The 18,596-nt window shown below is 43.6% G+C and overlaps 1 protein-coding gene across 1 annotated transcript; it reads left to right on the top strand.

The window, feature by feature from the left end:
- Positions 1 to 3,996: 3,996 nt before the first annotated feature.
- Positions 3,997 to 4,331, top strand: LOC145505907 (small ribosomal subunit protein eS28). The gene has a single exon (XM_081489172.1). It carries the CDS (start codon positions 4,023 to 4,025, stop codon positions 4,230 to 4,232), a length of 210 nt encoding a protein of 69 aa, XP_081345298.1. The 5' UTR covers positions 3,997 to 4,022; the 3' UTR covers positions 4,233 to 4,331.
- Positions 4,332 to 18,596: the final 14,265 nt, after the last annotated feature.

Here is an 18,596-nt window from a genome sequence, read left to right as displayed (position 1 = left end):
GCGGCTGACATGATAAATGAAACAGAATAAATGTATACAGCGAGTGAGCCTCCTCGGGAACATGGTGGGGGCCGGAGTGCTTCTGCTGACAGCGACTTTCCCGTCAGTGGCCTGTCTCTCTTGGAGGCAGCTGTCAATCACGAGCGGCCCGCGCTCCCAGGGGAGTTCATTGTGCCCGCAGACAGTTGTGGAATAACTGCTCCTAGGCGTCGGAGCAGCAGATGGAGTGTATCTGTCAATCATTGTCACTAATTATTAACTTCTGTCACTCAGAGCAAGGCAACATCTCGGCGCCTGATCCGCTGTGATTTGATCTGCCACGCCACCTCGGAGACAGACAGAGCAACCCTTCATGCCGGTCACACTCCCAGCACTTTGCTGGGTCAGCTGCGGTGACTCAGTGTTCGCGCCCCACGACCGGCTGCCACACGTGGATGCGCAGGCGCATGCGCACACGGGGGCTTTGGGAGGCGCTGCCGCAGTGAGGGGCCTCCTCCAGGGGCCCAGGCCGCCGGCGCTCCGGCTCATTAATTATTGAGGCAGGACGGTTTTATCTTGGCCGCTGGCAGAACCAGGGCCAAAGTGTTAAGAGAAGACCAATTTGGAGGGTTTTCTTCTCTTCACACCACCCCGGGACCGGCGGTTACCAGTCAAGTTCACATTGATTATATTCCTATGATCTTTTCTCAACCCTCTGATTTTGGAGCTAGAGATGTCAGCCTGAATAATTAATTAAAGCATCTGGAGCAGGCTTTACAAACAGGAGCTTCAACCTAAGGGGATATTTGCTACCTTGGGTTCAGAGACCATCTTAGTGAAGAGACTTGGAAGGATGCTTTGGAATCTTCAAGGTCAGTCTCCCCCAGAGTGGGACATGACTTGCCCAAGGTCACACAGCTCACTGCACTGGTACCCCCAAGAAGACCTCACCTGTGCATGCATCTGGTGGGAGCTGCCCTTCCCCAGTTTGGGAAGATGAGGCAGGCTCCCTTGGAGAGGCTGACTCAGCATGGTGGTCACCCCCTCAGACTCTGGAATCAGACCACTGGACAATCTTGGATAAGTCACTTTACCTCTTTGAGCTATGACTTCCTCATCTGCAAAAGAAGGTTAATTCTAGAACCTTCCTCAAAGGTGGCTGCTGCTGCTGCGGCTAAGTCGCTTCAGTCGTGTCCGACTCTGTGCGACCCCATAGACGGCAGCCCACCAGGCTCCGTCGTCCCTGGGATTCTCCAGGCAAGAATACTGGAGTGGGTTGCCATTTCCTTCTCCAGTGCATGAAAGGGAAAAGTGAAAGTGAAGTCGCTCAGTCGTGTCCGACTCTTAGCGACCCCATGGACTTTAGCCCACCAGGCTCCTCCGTCCATGAGATTTTCCAGGCAAGAGTACTGGAGTGGGGTGCCATTGCCTTCTCCTCAAAGGTGGCTACAAGAGTTAAATGAGAATATTCCAGGTTAAATAACCTGGCACAGTGCCTGCCTGGCACATGTACAGTTCTTGATAAATAATAGCAACGATTGTGTATACCAGACCAGAGAGAGGGCTGGTCTAATCTCAAAAAGTAAAAATCGGATTTTAAGAACCATTGGAAAATGCTCATCAATTATTATTTTTTTAAGGGCAAGTGACTAGATTGACGTTAGCCAGGCTCTAAGTCTAACAAACCTAGTTGTAGTTCCCATAACTAGGTCCTTAGAGGCCTGCTGTGGTGGATTGACAAGGCATTATGGTAAGCATATCAATTGTTTATGTGTAAATAGTAAGGCACACTTGGCTGGGTCTCTTCAAAATCAGTTGTCCTCTTAGGGCAACTAAAGGCACTCCCCCTCACTCAGTCACCATTCCTATTTGCTTGTGCAAACCCTTTCTCTATGGAAGCTTCTTTGGGGAGTTCTAGCCCAACACTGGTTAGAAACCAAACCAGATTCCAAATCCTCAAATCACCAGGTCTTACTGCATTCACAAAAGCACTCTACTGTTTCCAGCATCTGCCAAGGATGCTCTAGGCCACCCAAGATTCAAAGCTGGTACTTCTCCCAACCTCCAAGGGTCCCACCAGACCCACTGTTCCATCACAATGGCTGTGTCACAAATTATCCCCAAAATTATCCTAAAGTATTCACTTATTACACTCGTGGGTCCTGCCAGTCAGGAATTTGGATGAGGCATAGCAGGGATGGGTGGTCTCTGCTCCACGATCCCTGGGGCCCCACTAGATGCTGGGCCAGTTGGGGCTCTTCAAGCATCTTTCTCTTTCTCCATGTAGCCCATTCACATGATCTCTCCAGCACATGAGCTTGAAGGTAGTCAAATGGCTTGCATGCAGCCCAGGGCTCCCAAGGGGCACGGAGAGGCCAGGGAAGGGAGGGGAGGAAAGTATAGGGGAGGAGAGGCCACCTATCACCTTCTATGATTTGACCTCCAAAGTCATACAGCCTCACTTCCCCCACACTCTCTTGGTCAAGGCAGTTACAAAAGTCCACCCAGGTTCATGGAGAGGGTCAACCTCACATTGCAAGAAGAGCAAGATTGGGATGCCTTTTAGTGGGGCCATCTTTGGACATGACAATCTGCCACACTCTCCATGAGACTCGCCTAGAAGCCAAACTGACACCATTTCCAGGGAAGGCTCATGGCTCCAGCTCCAGGTGAGGATGTGACCCCATCAAGGGTCAGCCATAGACCTTTGGGCTTCCCTGATAGTTCAGTTGGTAAAGAATCTGCCTGCAATGCAGGAGATTCTGGTTCAATTCCTGGGTTGGGAAGATCTGCTGGAGAAGAGATAGGCTACCCACTCCAGTATTCTTGGGCTTCCCTTGTGGCCCAGCTGGTAAAGAATCTACCTGCAATGTGGGAGACCTGGGCTCGATCCTTGGGTTGGAAAGATCCCCTAGAGAAGGGAAAAGCTACCCACTCCAGTATTCTGGCCTGGAGAATTCCATGGACTCTATAGTCCATGGGGTCGCAAAGAGTCAGACATGACTGAGCAACTTTCACTTTCACTTTCATGGACTCTCTAAAACTGTGAGTGGGAAGAAGTCTTGAGGGTGCTATCTTGACATCATGCTCAGCCTCTGCACACAGAGGGTCCAATCACAGTTAGTGCCTTTGACTGGCATTTACTCTGACAATTTCTTAGAATAAGTGATGCCACCCATGCCTGGAACGTACCATTCTCTTTTTGCCCCAGGGCCTTGGCATTTCCTCTGCTGGGAATCCTCAGGTCACTTGGCAGAGACACACGACAGGGTCCCACTTCATCTCAGCCTGTGGCTACCAGCATCCTTGTTCAAAATGAGCCCAAGTTCATTTTTCTTTCCTCTGTGAACTCTATATGGGCTCCTTCTTGCTCTCTGCCAATAGACAGTAAGCTTTCTATGCATGATAATAGATAGTACCTAGATTTACTACAGTGATCATTTCACAATATATACAAATATCAGATCATTATGTTGTACTGTACCTGAAACCAATATAATGTTTCATGTCAATTAACCCTCATTAAAATTTTTGCTGGGACTTCCCTGGTGGTCCAGTGTCCCCCTCCCAATGCAGGAGACACAAGTTCTGTCCCTGGTCCGGGAACTAAGATCCCACGTGCCAAGGGCATCTGAGCCCGCCTACCACAACTACTGAGCCCAGGCACTCTAGACCCCATGCTCTGCAACTAGAAGACCCTGCATGCTGCAACTAGAGAAGAAGCTCATGAGCTGCAACAAAGACCCAGCACAGCCAATTTTTTCTTTAAAGTTTTTGTAAAAAAAAAAAAACAACAACAAACAACAGTAAGCCTTGCTGTCTAAAGAACATCAAATTCTGTGGGTTTTTATGCCTTGAGTAAAATCAACCCCTCAGCTTGGGTAACAGACCTGGCCTCATGCAGACACTGTCCAGTAGAACTTTCTGTAATGATAGAAATGTTTTGCTCTTTTTACAGATCAATAGCCATCAGCCACAAATGGCTATTGAGCACTTAAAATGTGGCTAATACCTCTCCGCCCGACCGCCGCAGTGCCGCCATCATGGACACGAGCCGTGTGCAGCCCATCAAGCTTGCCAGGGTCACCAAGGTGTTGGGCAGGACCGGTTCGCAGGGACAGTGCACGCAGGTACGCGTAGAATTCATGGACGACACGAGCCGCTCCATCATCCGAAATGTGAAAGGCCCCGTGCGCGAGGGCGACGTGCTCACCCTGTTGGAGTCAGAGCGAGAGGCTCGGAGGCTGCGCTGAACTTGTGACTGGGTGCTGGATGTCTGGGTTGATGCCTTGGCCCACCGGGATGATCTGCTGTTAATAAAGCGTTTATATTGTATGTAAAAAAAAAAAAAAAAAAACGTGGCTAATACAACTGAAGGATGAAATCTTTGATTTTTTTACAATTTTTAAAAATTTATTTGTTTTTGATAATTGCTTTACAATGTTGTGTTGGTTTCTGCCATACATCAACATGAATCTGCCACGGATATACATGCATCCCTTCCCTCTTAAACCTCCCAACCACCTCCCACTCCATTCCACCCCTTTAGGTTGTCACGGAGCACCAGGATGAGCTCTCTGCATCATATACAAATTCCCACTAGCTATCTATTTTACATATGGTAGTGTATGTTTCAGTACTACTCTCTCAATTCGTCCCACCCTCTCCTTCCTCCACTGCGTCCACAAGGCTATTCTCTATGTCTGCATGAGGGATCAAATCGTAATTTTATTTTTGTTTCATGAACTTGGACTTCAATTAAACTAGCCACATGTGGCTCCTTGCTACCATATTGGACAGTGCAGATTCCGTTCTCAGGCCTCCAGACAGGTCTAGCTTCTAAGACAGAGAAGAGATTCAAGGCTCAAGGACGACCCTACAGGAGACAGGCTCACCACTGTGCCTCTGGACCCCCTGGGTCCTGACTAGCTTGGAGCATCATTTAAAGAGAAAAGAAGAAATAACAAAAGGTGAGCTCAGAACCCTTCTCCACTGATTGCTCCATTCAATCTGATCTTTTCTGAAAATTATATTCAGACTGCTTCTCTCACTAAATATTAGAAGGCCGAGGAGCAGGGATTCAGCAGTAGAAAACCAACAGGCTTCTGCCTTGAGCATCCTCTCCATCATGCCAGCACCTGCCCAGAAAGCAGAAAACATCTCAGGCCCATTTTTTTACTTTTAATTCTGAAAGATCAGAATGCAAGAGCCACCCAGCAGGTGGTGAAAAGAGTATGCAGAGTGTGCTCCGGGAAGGAATCTAAAAACACCAGGACCAGCCCTCAGCTTAATCTGGGGCTGACAGGGGCTTCAAGCAGAACTAATGGCTCAGTTACAGACCTCATTAGGGGATGGGATTTTCCCACTTTCCTTACTGTGATTGAGGGTTGTTTTTTTTCCCCCCTCTCTGCTGTTGAGCAGAAGGAGTAACAATGTTAAATTATTTGCCGTTTTCAAGAGGGGGAAAAAATCAATTAAAAAAGAGAGAGAAGGTAAAAATGAATTTCTCAATCATTGGTGCTGATTATTGAAGACAGGATTTTCCCCTGCAGAGCTACTGCAAAGCAAAAACGGTACTTCTAGGGCATTTGCTAAAGAAAAAGTTCTTTTTCACTGGTGATTGTCACTGCCATGTCCCACCCCTTTCCCGCAAAAGGGGCTTGGAATTCTTCAGTTTAATCTCCAGCTTGGCGCAGTCTCCTTGATGTTCCAATCTGGGGTGCTCAGAAAAGGAGATTTTATATGGAAGCAGCCATGCCGTGCTCACCGTGGACAAACGCAGAGCCCTTATGAAATAAAAATGCATTTTGTCCCTCCTGCAGACCTTTCTGGGGAAAGCCTGGCTGCCCTTCCTGCCAATGAGTCTCTTTCTAGAAAATAGGGAAATGAACTCCCCAATACCAAGCCTCCTTATCTGTCCACCCTTGTGCTGAACCAGAAGCTTTCTGCACCCCAAGCAAACCTCCATCTCTGCTCTCATAACCTCTAGGAAGTCGAATTGCTAACAATATTTCCGTTTGGAGAAACTTTTATAAAATATTACAATCAATTCAATTGCATTAACACACTTGAACCTCTTAAGTTCACCACAGTGGAAAACATAATACTTCTCTATTACATCAAATGTCTGGTCAGATCTGTATCATAGGAAACTGAAAGCAGAGGCACTGGGGGTGGGGGGGCTGTTTATCCCAACTTAGCAAAAGGAATTATCTGACAGTTGGAAATGAAAAACTTCTAATAAACATTATGGTTTATTGAAAAGTTTAAACAATAAGATTAAGGAAACTTCTGCAATATTAAGAAATGTATATTATCCTACTTTACCTTGCTTGGGGAATTCCTCAAGGATTTATTATTCTGTTACACCACCAAAAAGCCTGTGTTATGTTAAGAGATTCTGTCTTCCTGCCTGCATTCCGCATGAATCTAAAATTAAGAGGCAATCTTTCTTCAGCACGTTGTACTTCCCTAAATTAGGTTTGGTTTCCAGTGCAGAATTTGGAAGCCAGTGTTTTTCCTCCGGGTACCATTGGCCCCTAATAATAAATGCTCTAGAGAAAAGAGTCCCCTTTTCTCTAGTGCTTTTGTTGTTCCCACTGAAAAATATATGCCTGTGAGGCTGGTGAGGATGCTGGCATGGAAGCTGATCCCCAGAGCCAGGGGCCCAGGGTACAGGGTGATGGGCAGGAGCTTGGGGCTGCTGCAGGAAGTGGTCTAGCCTTTGACTAGCCAGGAACAAACAGGTCCTTGGGTGTTTCAGCCTTCCAGAGAGCAGCCTCTAAAATCCTCAGAATATGGTCAACCTATGAGTGGCCTGACCCATGGCAATGTCCTGCTTCCTGGACTACCTTACTCCCCCTTGAAAGGAACTCATCTTTCAGTGGGTCTCCACCTGACCCCCAGCAGCCTACCAAGTCTCTCTCCAGGCATGAGAGATTTTAGGAGAATCAGGGTAGGGTGTTGCTAGCAGGATCTAAAGCTCCAGATGGGAAAAGAATCTAACACTTGACCAGTCATCCAACAACCTCTCAAGGTTCAGATGCCTCCACTATAAATAAAGGGTGTTGATAATATCAGCCAGATGTAACCCCAGTCTGGGGGAGCTACCGATGGCCTTTTCAAACTTTCCCAGGATGTGAGTTGTGTCCGCAGACTCACACACCTGTGGTCTTAATTCTGCTCCCCCATCATGCCTCTGTTCTGCCCATCACCCCAAGTGAAAAACTCAGCCGCTTGACTAGTGTCCACTGGAAATCCATTCACTCTGAGCATTTAGTGAGTTTCAGTGGAATCAATGAAGACGGTAACAGCAAAGGAAGTGGGGAGAGGGGAGAGGGAGGTGCCGCATCAGAGAGTACAGAGCATGCCACCCCTCCCCCATCTTGCACTACCAGTTCACTGATAATCCCACAGCTTTTTAGTAGCAGTGAGCATTCCACCACCTCAGTGACACTCCCTGCAGCAGGCACTCCTGCCTCTGAATTGTTTATGCAGCGGGGCGGGGGGAAAAGCACCCAGAGTCATCCACACTCAGCCTCCTGGGAGGACCAACTGCAGGGCATGGGGCAGATAATACAGCCTTTGGCTAGGATTTGAAGGTTTCTCTCCTCCACATTGCTAATTAGCACCTGCTGAAGCTGAATCTATAATCCTGGTCGAGTTCATGCCAGCCCAAACAACAGGGTATTTAGATCCAGTTGGAGAGGATCCATGTGTAAGACCAGGATAAGGAGATGTGCATTATTGTCTCACATACGCCTCACTCCTCGGGTAGCCTCTAGAAATCTGTGTGTTTCTGAGCCTCAGTTTACCCCAGCTACAGAATGGGCATCATTTTTTGTCCATACTGGTACTAAATGGATCTTTACCAATGCCACCATCTTTTATAACTGAAACTCCAAACCAAAACTACTTTTCTGTCCCAGAATCAATTTATTTCAACAACCTGTGGTGGTTTAGTTCTTACTTCTCCCCTTAAAATCAAATTCGCTAAAGACCCCTTGGTCTCTTGAATGCCACCCCCCTCAGTTAGAGGTGTGAGGACAAAGCTTGGCTCCCACAGGTTAGCTCATTTAGGACTTGCTTTCATCCACTCTGTTCATGTATGTTGGAAATGTCCCCAAATGCATTTTAATCTCCATCTGCCATTATAGGGAAATTTTCCCAAATTTTTTTATTATTACATCTTGTAGTTCTAGAACGTAATGTTTAACTATCAAACCTCAAGACAGGCTTGTCCTTCAAAATTCCAGATCTTTCCTCTCTTGGAAATTTCTGCATCATGAATTGTTAAAGTGTTAAAAATGTAATGGTTTGCAATGGTATTCAACTGTATTTCTTTTTTCAGCACAATAGAATTTACACTCCAATCTGACTTTCCTCAGCTCCACAGGAAGCAACCAGGCAGCTTCATTTCTTGTCCAAGGAAGGTCACTTTACCAAACTGGACATCCCAATAATGCCCCAATAACTAATTCACAAAGCTAGGAAAAATAGACAATGAAGCCAAGTATAACAGAAACCACAACACACAACAGAACCCACTCATCATGATATTTGGTCTGGTCTGGCCACAGTCACAGCTTCCGTATAATCTAAACCCTCTAATGTGAAAACCTCTAAACCCAAGCATATCGTTTGCTGTGTAGAAAAGATGAGATTGAGCTGCAAAGACACACAAGTGCTAAAAACAACAACATTCATCTTCCTGAATGTTAGAGAGAATCCTCCCTACTTCACAGAATCTTGGGGTGAAAAGAAACAGCACATTTTCTCCCTATTACCCCATTTGCTCTTCACAACCTCCTGTGAAGTTGATATGTCTGTGCCCATTTCATAGATGGGGAAACTGAGGCTCTTTTCAGCAGTGATTTGCCAGAAATCGCACTATTAGGGAATTGCAGAGGTAGGAAGTTGTACTCAGTTCTGTCCAGCTTTAAAGCTCTTCTCACTGGTTTTTAATAGTCCAATCAATGCCCACCCCACTCTCCATACCCACGCCCATCATCTAATGCCTGAATCCCTTCTGAAACTTCCAAATATCTAGTGGCCATCCTGCCTCTGCTTGAATGCCTACAGTGGCAGGGGGCTCACTCCCTTATGAAGGAGCCTCCGTCCCCCATCAGCTCCTCTACCCTTTCTTGCCTCTCCACTGGGGAGAGCCAGGAAGATTTTCACGCCCACCGAGGTAGAATGATAAAAGGGAAGCCTCAGAGCTAGCTTTTAAAAAATTAAAATTAGAAACAATCATTCAAATCAGAGAGGAACAAAAACAGACAATACAGCCTGCTCCAAAGTACTCGTCAATTTTCCTTTTCAAAGGAAAATGGGAACAGGTGAAGGCAGTAGGTGATGGAGGAGACATCCCTCCATGGGTCTGAGTGAGTCCAGCTGGACACATCTGGGAGATGGCTTCTATCATCAACCCAGGTGAACATCCAGGGAAATGTGGATGGCCTTTTCTCACATCCTTACACTGTGTCTAGGAGGGAAAAAACACTGCACAAGTTTTGTGGATCAGCAGAGAAATGCAACAGTTTGACTGATTCAACTCAGCTAAGGAGTTGGAACCAGCTTTGCCGTATCTCTCACGTGCTTGTGGTATACCAGGATCTCTGCTGGAATCTTCACCTGTCATTGCATCTCCTAACTGCCCTGGGAGGCAGATGCCATTATTGTCCCTGTTTTATAGATGAGGATTTGAAAATCTTCTTTATCTCCGTGCTCTGACCCAGTCATTGGCAACTGAGCCTCAGTTGCCCCATGTCACTAGCAAGTGGCAGAGCTGGAATTTGACCCCACTGGGTTTCAGAACCTGTGCTCTTAATCACTGGCTACACTGCCTCAGTATACTGTGGCTGTAAGCATGGTGCTTACACAATAGGCAGCAAGCGTGTGTGTGCTCAGTCATGTCGGACTCTTTGGTTCCTCTGTCCATGGGATTAACTAGGCAAGAATACTGGAGTGGGTTGGCATTTCCTTCTCCGGGGGATCTTCTTGACCCAGGGATGGAACTCAGACCAGTAACTTTTATGAGGCCAAAAATCAACCAACCAACAAGCTGGAAAAATAAAATTCATACAGAAACCACAAGTCCAAAATCACTGGTGAGAGTAGAGGCTGCTAAAAAGCTTCCAAATCTGTTTTCATGGTCAGTATAATATCAAAACCAAAACTCCACAAAGAACCAAAAATGAAAATATCTTATCATATTCATGAATATTGAATAATAATCTAAATAGATGATTAGCAAACAGGCTCCTACCACATATTAGAAGACTAACATACCATGACTAAATGGAGTTCATCCCAGGAATGCAAGGCTGGTTCAATTTTAGAAAGTCTATTACTATAATTCACTATAATAACCAATTAAAAAATAAGGACCATATGATCATTTTACAGGTGCTGGAAGAGATTTTATAAATTTCAACATTCATTCCAGATTTTTGAAACAGAAAAACTCAATAAAATAGGAATAGGTAGATACTTCATTAACACGATTTATACATCTTAAGCATCAACACAAAATTTAGGCAATGCTGAGTATTGGCTAGGATGCAGAGCAACTGGAACTCTCATATACTGTTGGTGGACATGCCAAACTTTTTGAAAAAGGTCTGGTACTTTCTTATAAAATCCAATATATACCTATCATCTTACAACCTAGCAATTTTCCTAGGTATATTTCCTAGAGGAATGAAAGCAAATGTCCTCAAAAGACTTTTACATAAATATTCATAACACCTTTATTCATATTAGCCTAAGACTGGAAAGTATCTGGGTATTCATCAATAGGATAATAGTTAAGCAAGCTGTAGTATATTCATGTATTGAATATCTTAGTCTGCTTGGGCTGTTATAACAAAATACCAAGGACTGGTGGCTTAAACAACCCAGAAGTCTATTTTTTCACAGTTCTGTAGACTAGACAGTCCAAGGTGAAGGTGTTAGCATGGTCTGGTTCTAGCGAAGGAGCTTTTGTTGGGTTGCAGATGGCTAGCTTCTCATTGCATCTGCACATGGAGAGGAAAAAGAAAGGGAGAGAGAGAGCTTTGCAGTGTCTCTTCTTATAAGGGCACTAATGCCATCAGACCAGGGCTCCATCACGATGGCCTCATCTAACCCTAACTGTCTCCCAAGGGCCCCATCTCCAACTACCATCACATTGGGGGCTCAGGCTTCAATGTATCAATTTTGGGGGGAACACAGCCTTCACTTCCTAAAAATGAAATAAGACCTAGCAATGAAAGGACTGCTGATACCTATAGCAACATGAATGTATCTCAAAAACATTACACTTTCTGAAATAAAACTTACACAAGAGAATGATTTATTTTATATGAAATTCTAGAAGAAATCTAACTAATCTATGGTAGGAAAAAAATCACAACTGTGGTTGCCTGAGGTGGAGGGATGGGAACTGAGCTAGGAATGAATACAATAGTATTCTGGAATTATAGTAATATCATATATTGATAAGAGTTTAGGTTATGGAAATGTATGAATTCGTCTAAATTCACAGAATGGTAGAATTAGGATCTGTGCATTGAATTGTATGTAAATTTTACCCTCCTTAAAAAAAAGGAACCATCTCAAACATTGAACTCTGGTTAATGAGATGCATGCTGAAATTTTTAGAAGTAAATTGCACTGATGTCTTCAACTCACTTTGAAATGCATCCAAAAAAATCAAATAGAAAGATGGATGGATGAAGCGAATGGTAGATGGATAGATATGTAATAAAACATGTAATAATATGTTAATTGTAGCAACCAGGGGCTGGGTATGTGAGTGTTTGCTATATACAATTCTCTCCACTTTTCTGATATTTGAAATTTTTCATAATAAAATGTTAGAGAAAAAAGCCAGCTTCATACTTAACAGTAAAATACTAGAAGCATTTCCATTAAAATCAGAAATAAGTCAAGGATTTTCACTATCCATCAATATTAACTTAATTTCTTTCTGAAAGTACCGGCAAGGTTACAAACTCAAATGCCTTCAGGGGCCATGCAGGTAATGAAAAAAGTAAAGAGAATTAGGTTTAAAAAAAATAGGGACAGGTTAAATTCTAGAGTCTTGACCCATCTTAGGACAGCAGCTCATGAGTTCCAATGCATTTTCTCCTGCAGGAATACCAGCCCAGTGTGGTCTAATCACCTAAAATTTCACATGAAGCTAGGATTCCAGCTTTTGGTGTATGTGGGAAAGCTCTCAATTTTTTAAAAGATGGTTTAATTGTTTTGCAAATACAGAAAATACACCTGGCCCTAGAACACTTAGTTATCAACCTCCAGAGTGACAAATAAATAAAAAGAAGGTCATTTACATGTGGAACCCAGAAAACAATACAAATAAACGTATATGCAAAATAGAAACAGACTCATAGAAAACATACTGGTAGTTACCAAAAAGGAGAGAGGGGCAAAGTAGGGGCATGGGATTAAAAGATACAAACTACTATGTATAAAATAAACAATAAGGATATACTGTATAGCACAGGGAAAAAGAGCCATTATCCCCTTGTAACTTTTAATGGCGTATAATCTATAAAAATACTGAATCACTATGCTATACACCTGAAGCTAATATTATAAATCAACTATACTTCAACTTAAAAAATTAAAACTTTTAAAAGGAAAGTAAATCCAAAATAATCAACTGAAAATCTATTAGAAAATCTAAGAGTTTCAGTAAGATGAGTAATTACAGATGTAATATATAAACACTGATAGCTTTCCTATACATAAATCACAAGCCATTAGAAAATATACAGGAAGGAAAAAAATGTCATCTATAATAGCAACAAAAGAAAGAAAGAAACCTAACAAGAAATGAGCAGGATCTAAAAGAACAAAGCTTTACTGAAGGTGCATCAGGCAGTATTGGCTAAATGATGTTGCAGAAACAAATGGCACCAAAATCCCAGTGGTTTAACACACCTGAAGTCAGTTGAGTATCGAAGCGGCTTTCCTCCTGTGTGGTTCACTGATAGGCTTGCTTGGATCCTACAACACCTCATGCTTCTATAATAACCAAAGCAAAGGAAGAAAACAGAGAAAACCACACGTGAGTTTGTCATTGTCTCAGCCCCAAAGTGTCACATGTCCCCTTTACTCATATTTCACTGGGCAGAACCAGTTAGGTAGCCCCACCATGTCCAAGATGCTGCAAAATATAGGAGAACAAATTAAATACTTGCTGAGCATTTTCTCCTCCAGAGTAAAAGAAAGTCATATTATGACCTTGACAGAAAAGAATGAAGATATCAATTCTCCCTAAATTATGCCATAAATGTAACATAATCCCAAAATATCAAAAGAATAATTCTTGGAACAAGACAAGTAAATCTTAAGTTTATATGTAAAAATAAGCATATAAATATAGCCAGGAAAATTCTGGGGAAAAAAAGAATAATGGCATGGTGATTGATCCTATTACACATTAAAATATAAAACATCAGTAATTAAAATAATTTGGTACTGAAACATGAATAGACCAACCAATCAACGGAGAGAATAAAGGGTCTAGAAATAGACACAAACATATATCAGGATTAGGTATATAATAAAGATGGCATTTCAAAACAATGAGAAAATATTTGATTCTTTAATAAATACGGTTGGAACAACTGGCTAGCCATTTTGGGGAAAAAAATTAAATTATTACCTCATTTCTTATACTAAAACATATTCTGAAAAGATGAAAGATTTAAACACTAAAAAATGAAATTAGAAACATAAGAAAGAAAACATGAATAATATTTTTGAAAATGTAAAAAATATTTTTAAGATCTTTCCAAGTAAAATACACATATGATGAATTATTTCAAAATTAATCAATTTAACTACACCAAGATGTAAAAATTTCTGCCAGACAAAAAAAAAACCAAATCAAAAGACAATGTCAAGCTGGAAAAAAAACTAATTTCCATAATATTATGTAAGAACTCTTAGAAACCAAGAAGAAAAAGTCCAACAACCCAATAGAAAAAAAGATCATAAAAAGAACACAAATGACTTAAATATTTTAAAAGATGTTCAGCCTCAGCCATTAAAACAATGAATTATTTTTTACCTAGCAGACTGGCAAAGATAAAAAATGTAATAATACCTAGTGTAGACAAAGAAATGGAGATACCAGCATGCTCATGAATTATCAACAGGGGTATAAATGGGTACAACTTTCTCTGAAGGACAAATTGGCAATAAGTTTCACATTTTCAATCTACTTATTCTCTGAGCCAGCAGTTTTGCCTCTAAGAATTTGTCTTACAGGCATGCTCACACACATGTACCAAAAGTATGTTTGCTGCAGCTTTTTTATGGGATCACCAAAAAAATAAAATAAAAATAACTGAAAAACTTAAACATTTGTCAGTAGGATAGCTAAACACTTCAAGAAGTATAGTGAATGTCATACAAAGAGACCTTGGAAAGAGACACTAATAAAAGCAGATGCTCAAGGTGGAAGGAGAACACCCACCGGGGAGACAGGGATAGGAGTAAGACTTCTGAATATATTCCTCTTCCATGATTCTGATTTTTGAATCTTTTGAATGTATTACCTATTTCAAAAAAAAAATTGAATTGAAATAAAAAAACAAGGAGAAGAAGGAGATCGATCTGTATATGCCAATAAAAAATGATCTCCAAATACAATGTTAGCAGGGGAAAAGCAAGGTTCAGAAGCCTGTGGAGTATGCTACTGTTTATGTGGCAAAGTGTATGCATTGAAAACGTCTAGAAAGATACATAAGAAACTACTAACAGCAGTTTCCTCTCTAACAAGGAAACTAGAAATCTGGAGTGGAAGAATTACTTTTCACTTCATACCCACTAATGCTTGTTAACAAACTAATGCAATACAATTTCAAATATTTAATCCTCAGGTCAAAATCACTAGTCTAGAATCACCCTGATGAAATCAGCAGAATCTCACAGAAAAAGATGTAAAGCTTGTGTGTGAGATTTAAAATTAAAAAAAAGAAAAAAAAAATCTAGCAGGGTAGGGAAAGAGCCCCCTGCCAACATTCAGTGACCTAAAAGATACATCTAGCTGGGCACTGAGCTTTGGGAGAAGAACAGGAGTTCAGAGTCAAGTCCACTTGAATCCTAACTTTGCCACTTGTTGGCTGTGTGATCTCAGGCAAGTTCCTTCACCTCTCTGGGCCTGTTTCTTCATTCCTTAAAAAACGAATTATTACACTTGCCTTCTGTTATGATGATTAAATGACATGGTACAGGTAAGGCTCTTAAAGACCTAGCATGTAGCAAGCATTTAATTAGTAGTAGCAAGAGAAAGGTTAAGTTAATTATTATACCCTGGTGCTCTGGAATATTATTATACGGTTTTGAAAAGAATTACACAGGACTTGGCCTGATAACGTGGAAAGATCTCCAGGCACATTCTTACGCGAAGAAAGCAAGTGAGAGACCAGAATGCATAACAGGATTGCAGCATGCGGGGAGGGAGGACCTATATTATGTTTCGATTAGGAATTTTTTTTAAAAATCGAATTGTTATATTAAAAAGTCTGGAAGGCTCCATACCAATTGTAAACGGTGTTTATCTCTGGAGAGGAAGTTTGGGGAAAGACAGGTTGGGAGGACTTTCGCTTTTTACTTCATGTGTCGCGGTATTGTCCGAGCTTTTCACTATTAGCGTTGATCACTTTTTATTTTAAAAGAAGTAAAGACCTTTTCATTAGAAAATTAATGGGAATTAGGAATCAGGGGGAGGCTTCTGCAGCGGCCGGGGAGGTGGGGCGGCAAGGCGCCCACTCCTAGCTCTTGATACAGACCTCCCTACCCGCTCCGCGTCCCCTGCCCTCCCCCCAGCGCGCCCCTGCCCTGGAGGACCGCGGGGGGCACACAGGTTCACTGGGGCCGCGGGGACGGGAAGGGGTCAGGGGACCGAGGGTGGAGGGATCCGCGAGGGACTCGGGGGTGGAGGGGGCGCGGCGGCCAAGGGCGCGGAGGTGGAGAAGGGACGCCGGGGGCCAAGGGGGACCCGGGGTGAAGGGGGCGCGCGGGAGCAGGGAAGGGGGGACACAGAGCCACGGGGGCGCGGGGCCCCGGAGCGTGCGGCCCGGGCAAGCCGGGCGCCCGCTGAGCCCGCGGGCCTCGCCGCCGCGCCGTCAGCGCCACCATCAGCCGCGCCGCGTGCGGCCCCGTGTCCCCTGCTGCTCGCGGCCGCGGGCCCCCGGCAGCAATAATGAGGCAGAGCGCCGTGACCGCGGCCCCGGGCTGCGCCGCCGCCAGCCACGCGGGCGCCGCATTAGCATTTCCGAGGCCTTCCTGTTTGTTCTTTTGTGCTCATTTTCCAGCCTGAATGCTCAGCACATCCCAGGCCGCGTCCTTAGCAGCGGGGCCACCGAGGCAGAACGCGGCTGCCCGGGTTTGGGAAGGCGCGCCGGCCGCGGGCCCGGTGGCCTCCGGAGGACCCCTGCCTCCCGCCCTGCCCGACCAGACCTCCTTGGGGACGGCCCCCCAGGGAAGAAAAGGCTGGGAAGGAAACCGGGCAGAGACAGGCTTCCCCCCAGAATATGCCCTGAGCGTGGGCCGTCGTCTCTGCAATTTCGGCGGGGGCGCACAGGCTCCAGAGACCGGAGTGAGCTTGGGTCCGGGCTCTGCCACGAAATAATATGGTGCCCTGATCTACAGGCTCTTCTCTGTGTGCCTCGATTTCCCCACCTTAAAAATGAAGCTGAGTGCGTATCTCTTCCGAGTAAATGCTTGTAAAGCACTTAGTGCTTGACACATTATCTAATTTATTCTTCAACAATCCTGAGAGGTGGGTATTAATACTGTCAAAGTAAATGGAGCTCAGAGGGGTGAAGTGGCAGAGGTCTTGACAGCTAGGGAGCTGCCGCACGGCTGGAGGAAGCAGCCAAGAGCAGAAGTATTTGTCTCTAAGGTAGACTGAGGCGTTCTCTTTGCGACTGACGTTTTCAGGCCCATGAGTTTAAATGAGGAGGCTGGAGAAGGCTATGCTTGGGGTGACACTTTTTAATAAGGGGCTAAGGAGCCCCGGTTCAAATGTAAGTGTGCATGCATCTGCTAACCCCAGCATCAGTTTAAAAGACCAGCTGCCTCTTTCCACCACTGGTGCACCAAGTGTACGCTAAGCACCTGCCCATAGCCTGGGGAAAGGGACTGGGGAAGGGGGCGCAAAACCTACTACAAAGCTACAGTCATCAAGACAGCATGGCACTGGCATAAGGCTAGGCATAGATCAATGGAATAGAATGAAAGTCCAGAAACACGCCTTTACATTTATGGTCAATTGATTTTTTACAAAGGAGTCAAGCTATGTTTACCTATGGCTGATTCATGTTGAGATTTGACAGAAAACAAAATTCTGTAAAGCAATTATCCTTCAATTAAAAATAAATAGATTAAAAAAAATAATAACTCAATGGGGAAAGACTAGTCCTTACAACAAATAATGCTGATACAACTGGATAGCCACATCATCATACACAGAAAAGAACTGAAAATAGATCACAGGCCTAAATGTAAGAGCTAAAACTATAGGACTCTTAGGCGAAAACATAGGAGTAAATCTTTGTAGCTTCATGGTAAGCAGTGGTTTTTCACGTATAATACTGAAAGTGTGTGTGCATGTGCACAAAGGAAAACCGAACTACATCAAAATTTAAAACATTTGAGCTAAAAAAAAGAAAAGACAATCCCCAAATAGGAGAAAATATTTGCAAATCACATATCTAGTTAAGGGACTTGTATCTAGAATATATAAAGAACTTTTACAACTTGATAATAAAAAGATACCTACCTGATTATTTTTAATAGGGAAAGAATTTGAATAGATATTTTCCAAAAGAGATATACCAAATGTACATGAAAATAAGTACATGAAAAGATGTTCAATATCATTCATGAGGGAAATCATGTTAAAAATACAATGAGCTACTACCTCACCCACTAGGATAGCTATAGCCAAACAGGCAGGATGTGGAGACGCTGGAGCCCTCATACACTACTGGTGGGAATGCGGAATGCTGTAGTGACTGGAAAACAGTTAAACAGAGAGTTACCATGTGACTCAGCAATTCTACTCCTAGGTATGTACCCAAGAGAACTGAAAACATATGTCCACACAAAAACTTGTATATGAATGTTCACAGCAGCTTTTATTCATAATAGCTAAAATGTATTAAAACTCAGGCTTCCCAGGGGGCACTAGTGGTAAAGAACCCACCTGCCAATGCAGGAGACATAAGAGACTCAGGTTCGATCCCTGAGCCAGGAAGATCCCCTAAAGGAGGGCATGGCAACCCACTCCAGTATTCTTGCCTGGAGAAGCCCATGGACAGAGGAGCCTGGCGGGCTACAGTCCATAGGGTCACAAAGAGTTGGACATGATTAAAGTGACTTAGCATGCATGCATGTGTTAAAACCCAAATGTCCATCAACTGATGAATGGAAAAATAAAATATGGCATATCAGTACAATGAAATATTCAGCCAGCACTGTCTCCAGGTATAGGAAGTGGTCTCTATCTGTGTTGAACGAGTGACCGAATGGAAGGTGAAAGAATGACTTCAGCTGAAAGTGGTCAATCCACATTCCCTGGGTCCCTGGAGAAA

This window comes from Giraffa tippelskirchi, chromosome 5 (assembly GCF_054371585.1).
Source record: "Giraffa tippelskirchi isolate mGirTip1 chromosome 5, T2T-mGirTip1v1.2.pri, whole genome shotgun sequence".
Classification (NCBI taxonomy): Eukaryota; Metazoa; Chordata; class Mammalia; order Artiodactyla; family Giraffidae; genus Giraffa; species Giraffa tippelskirchi.
This window is presented reverse-complemented; position numbering and strand designations above follow the sequence as displayed.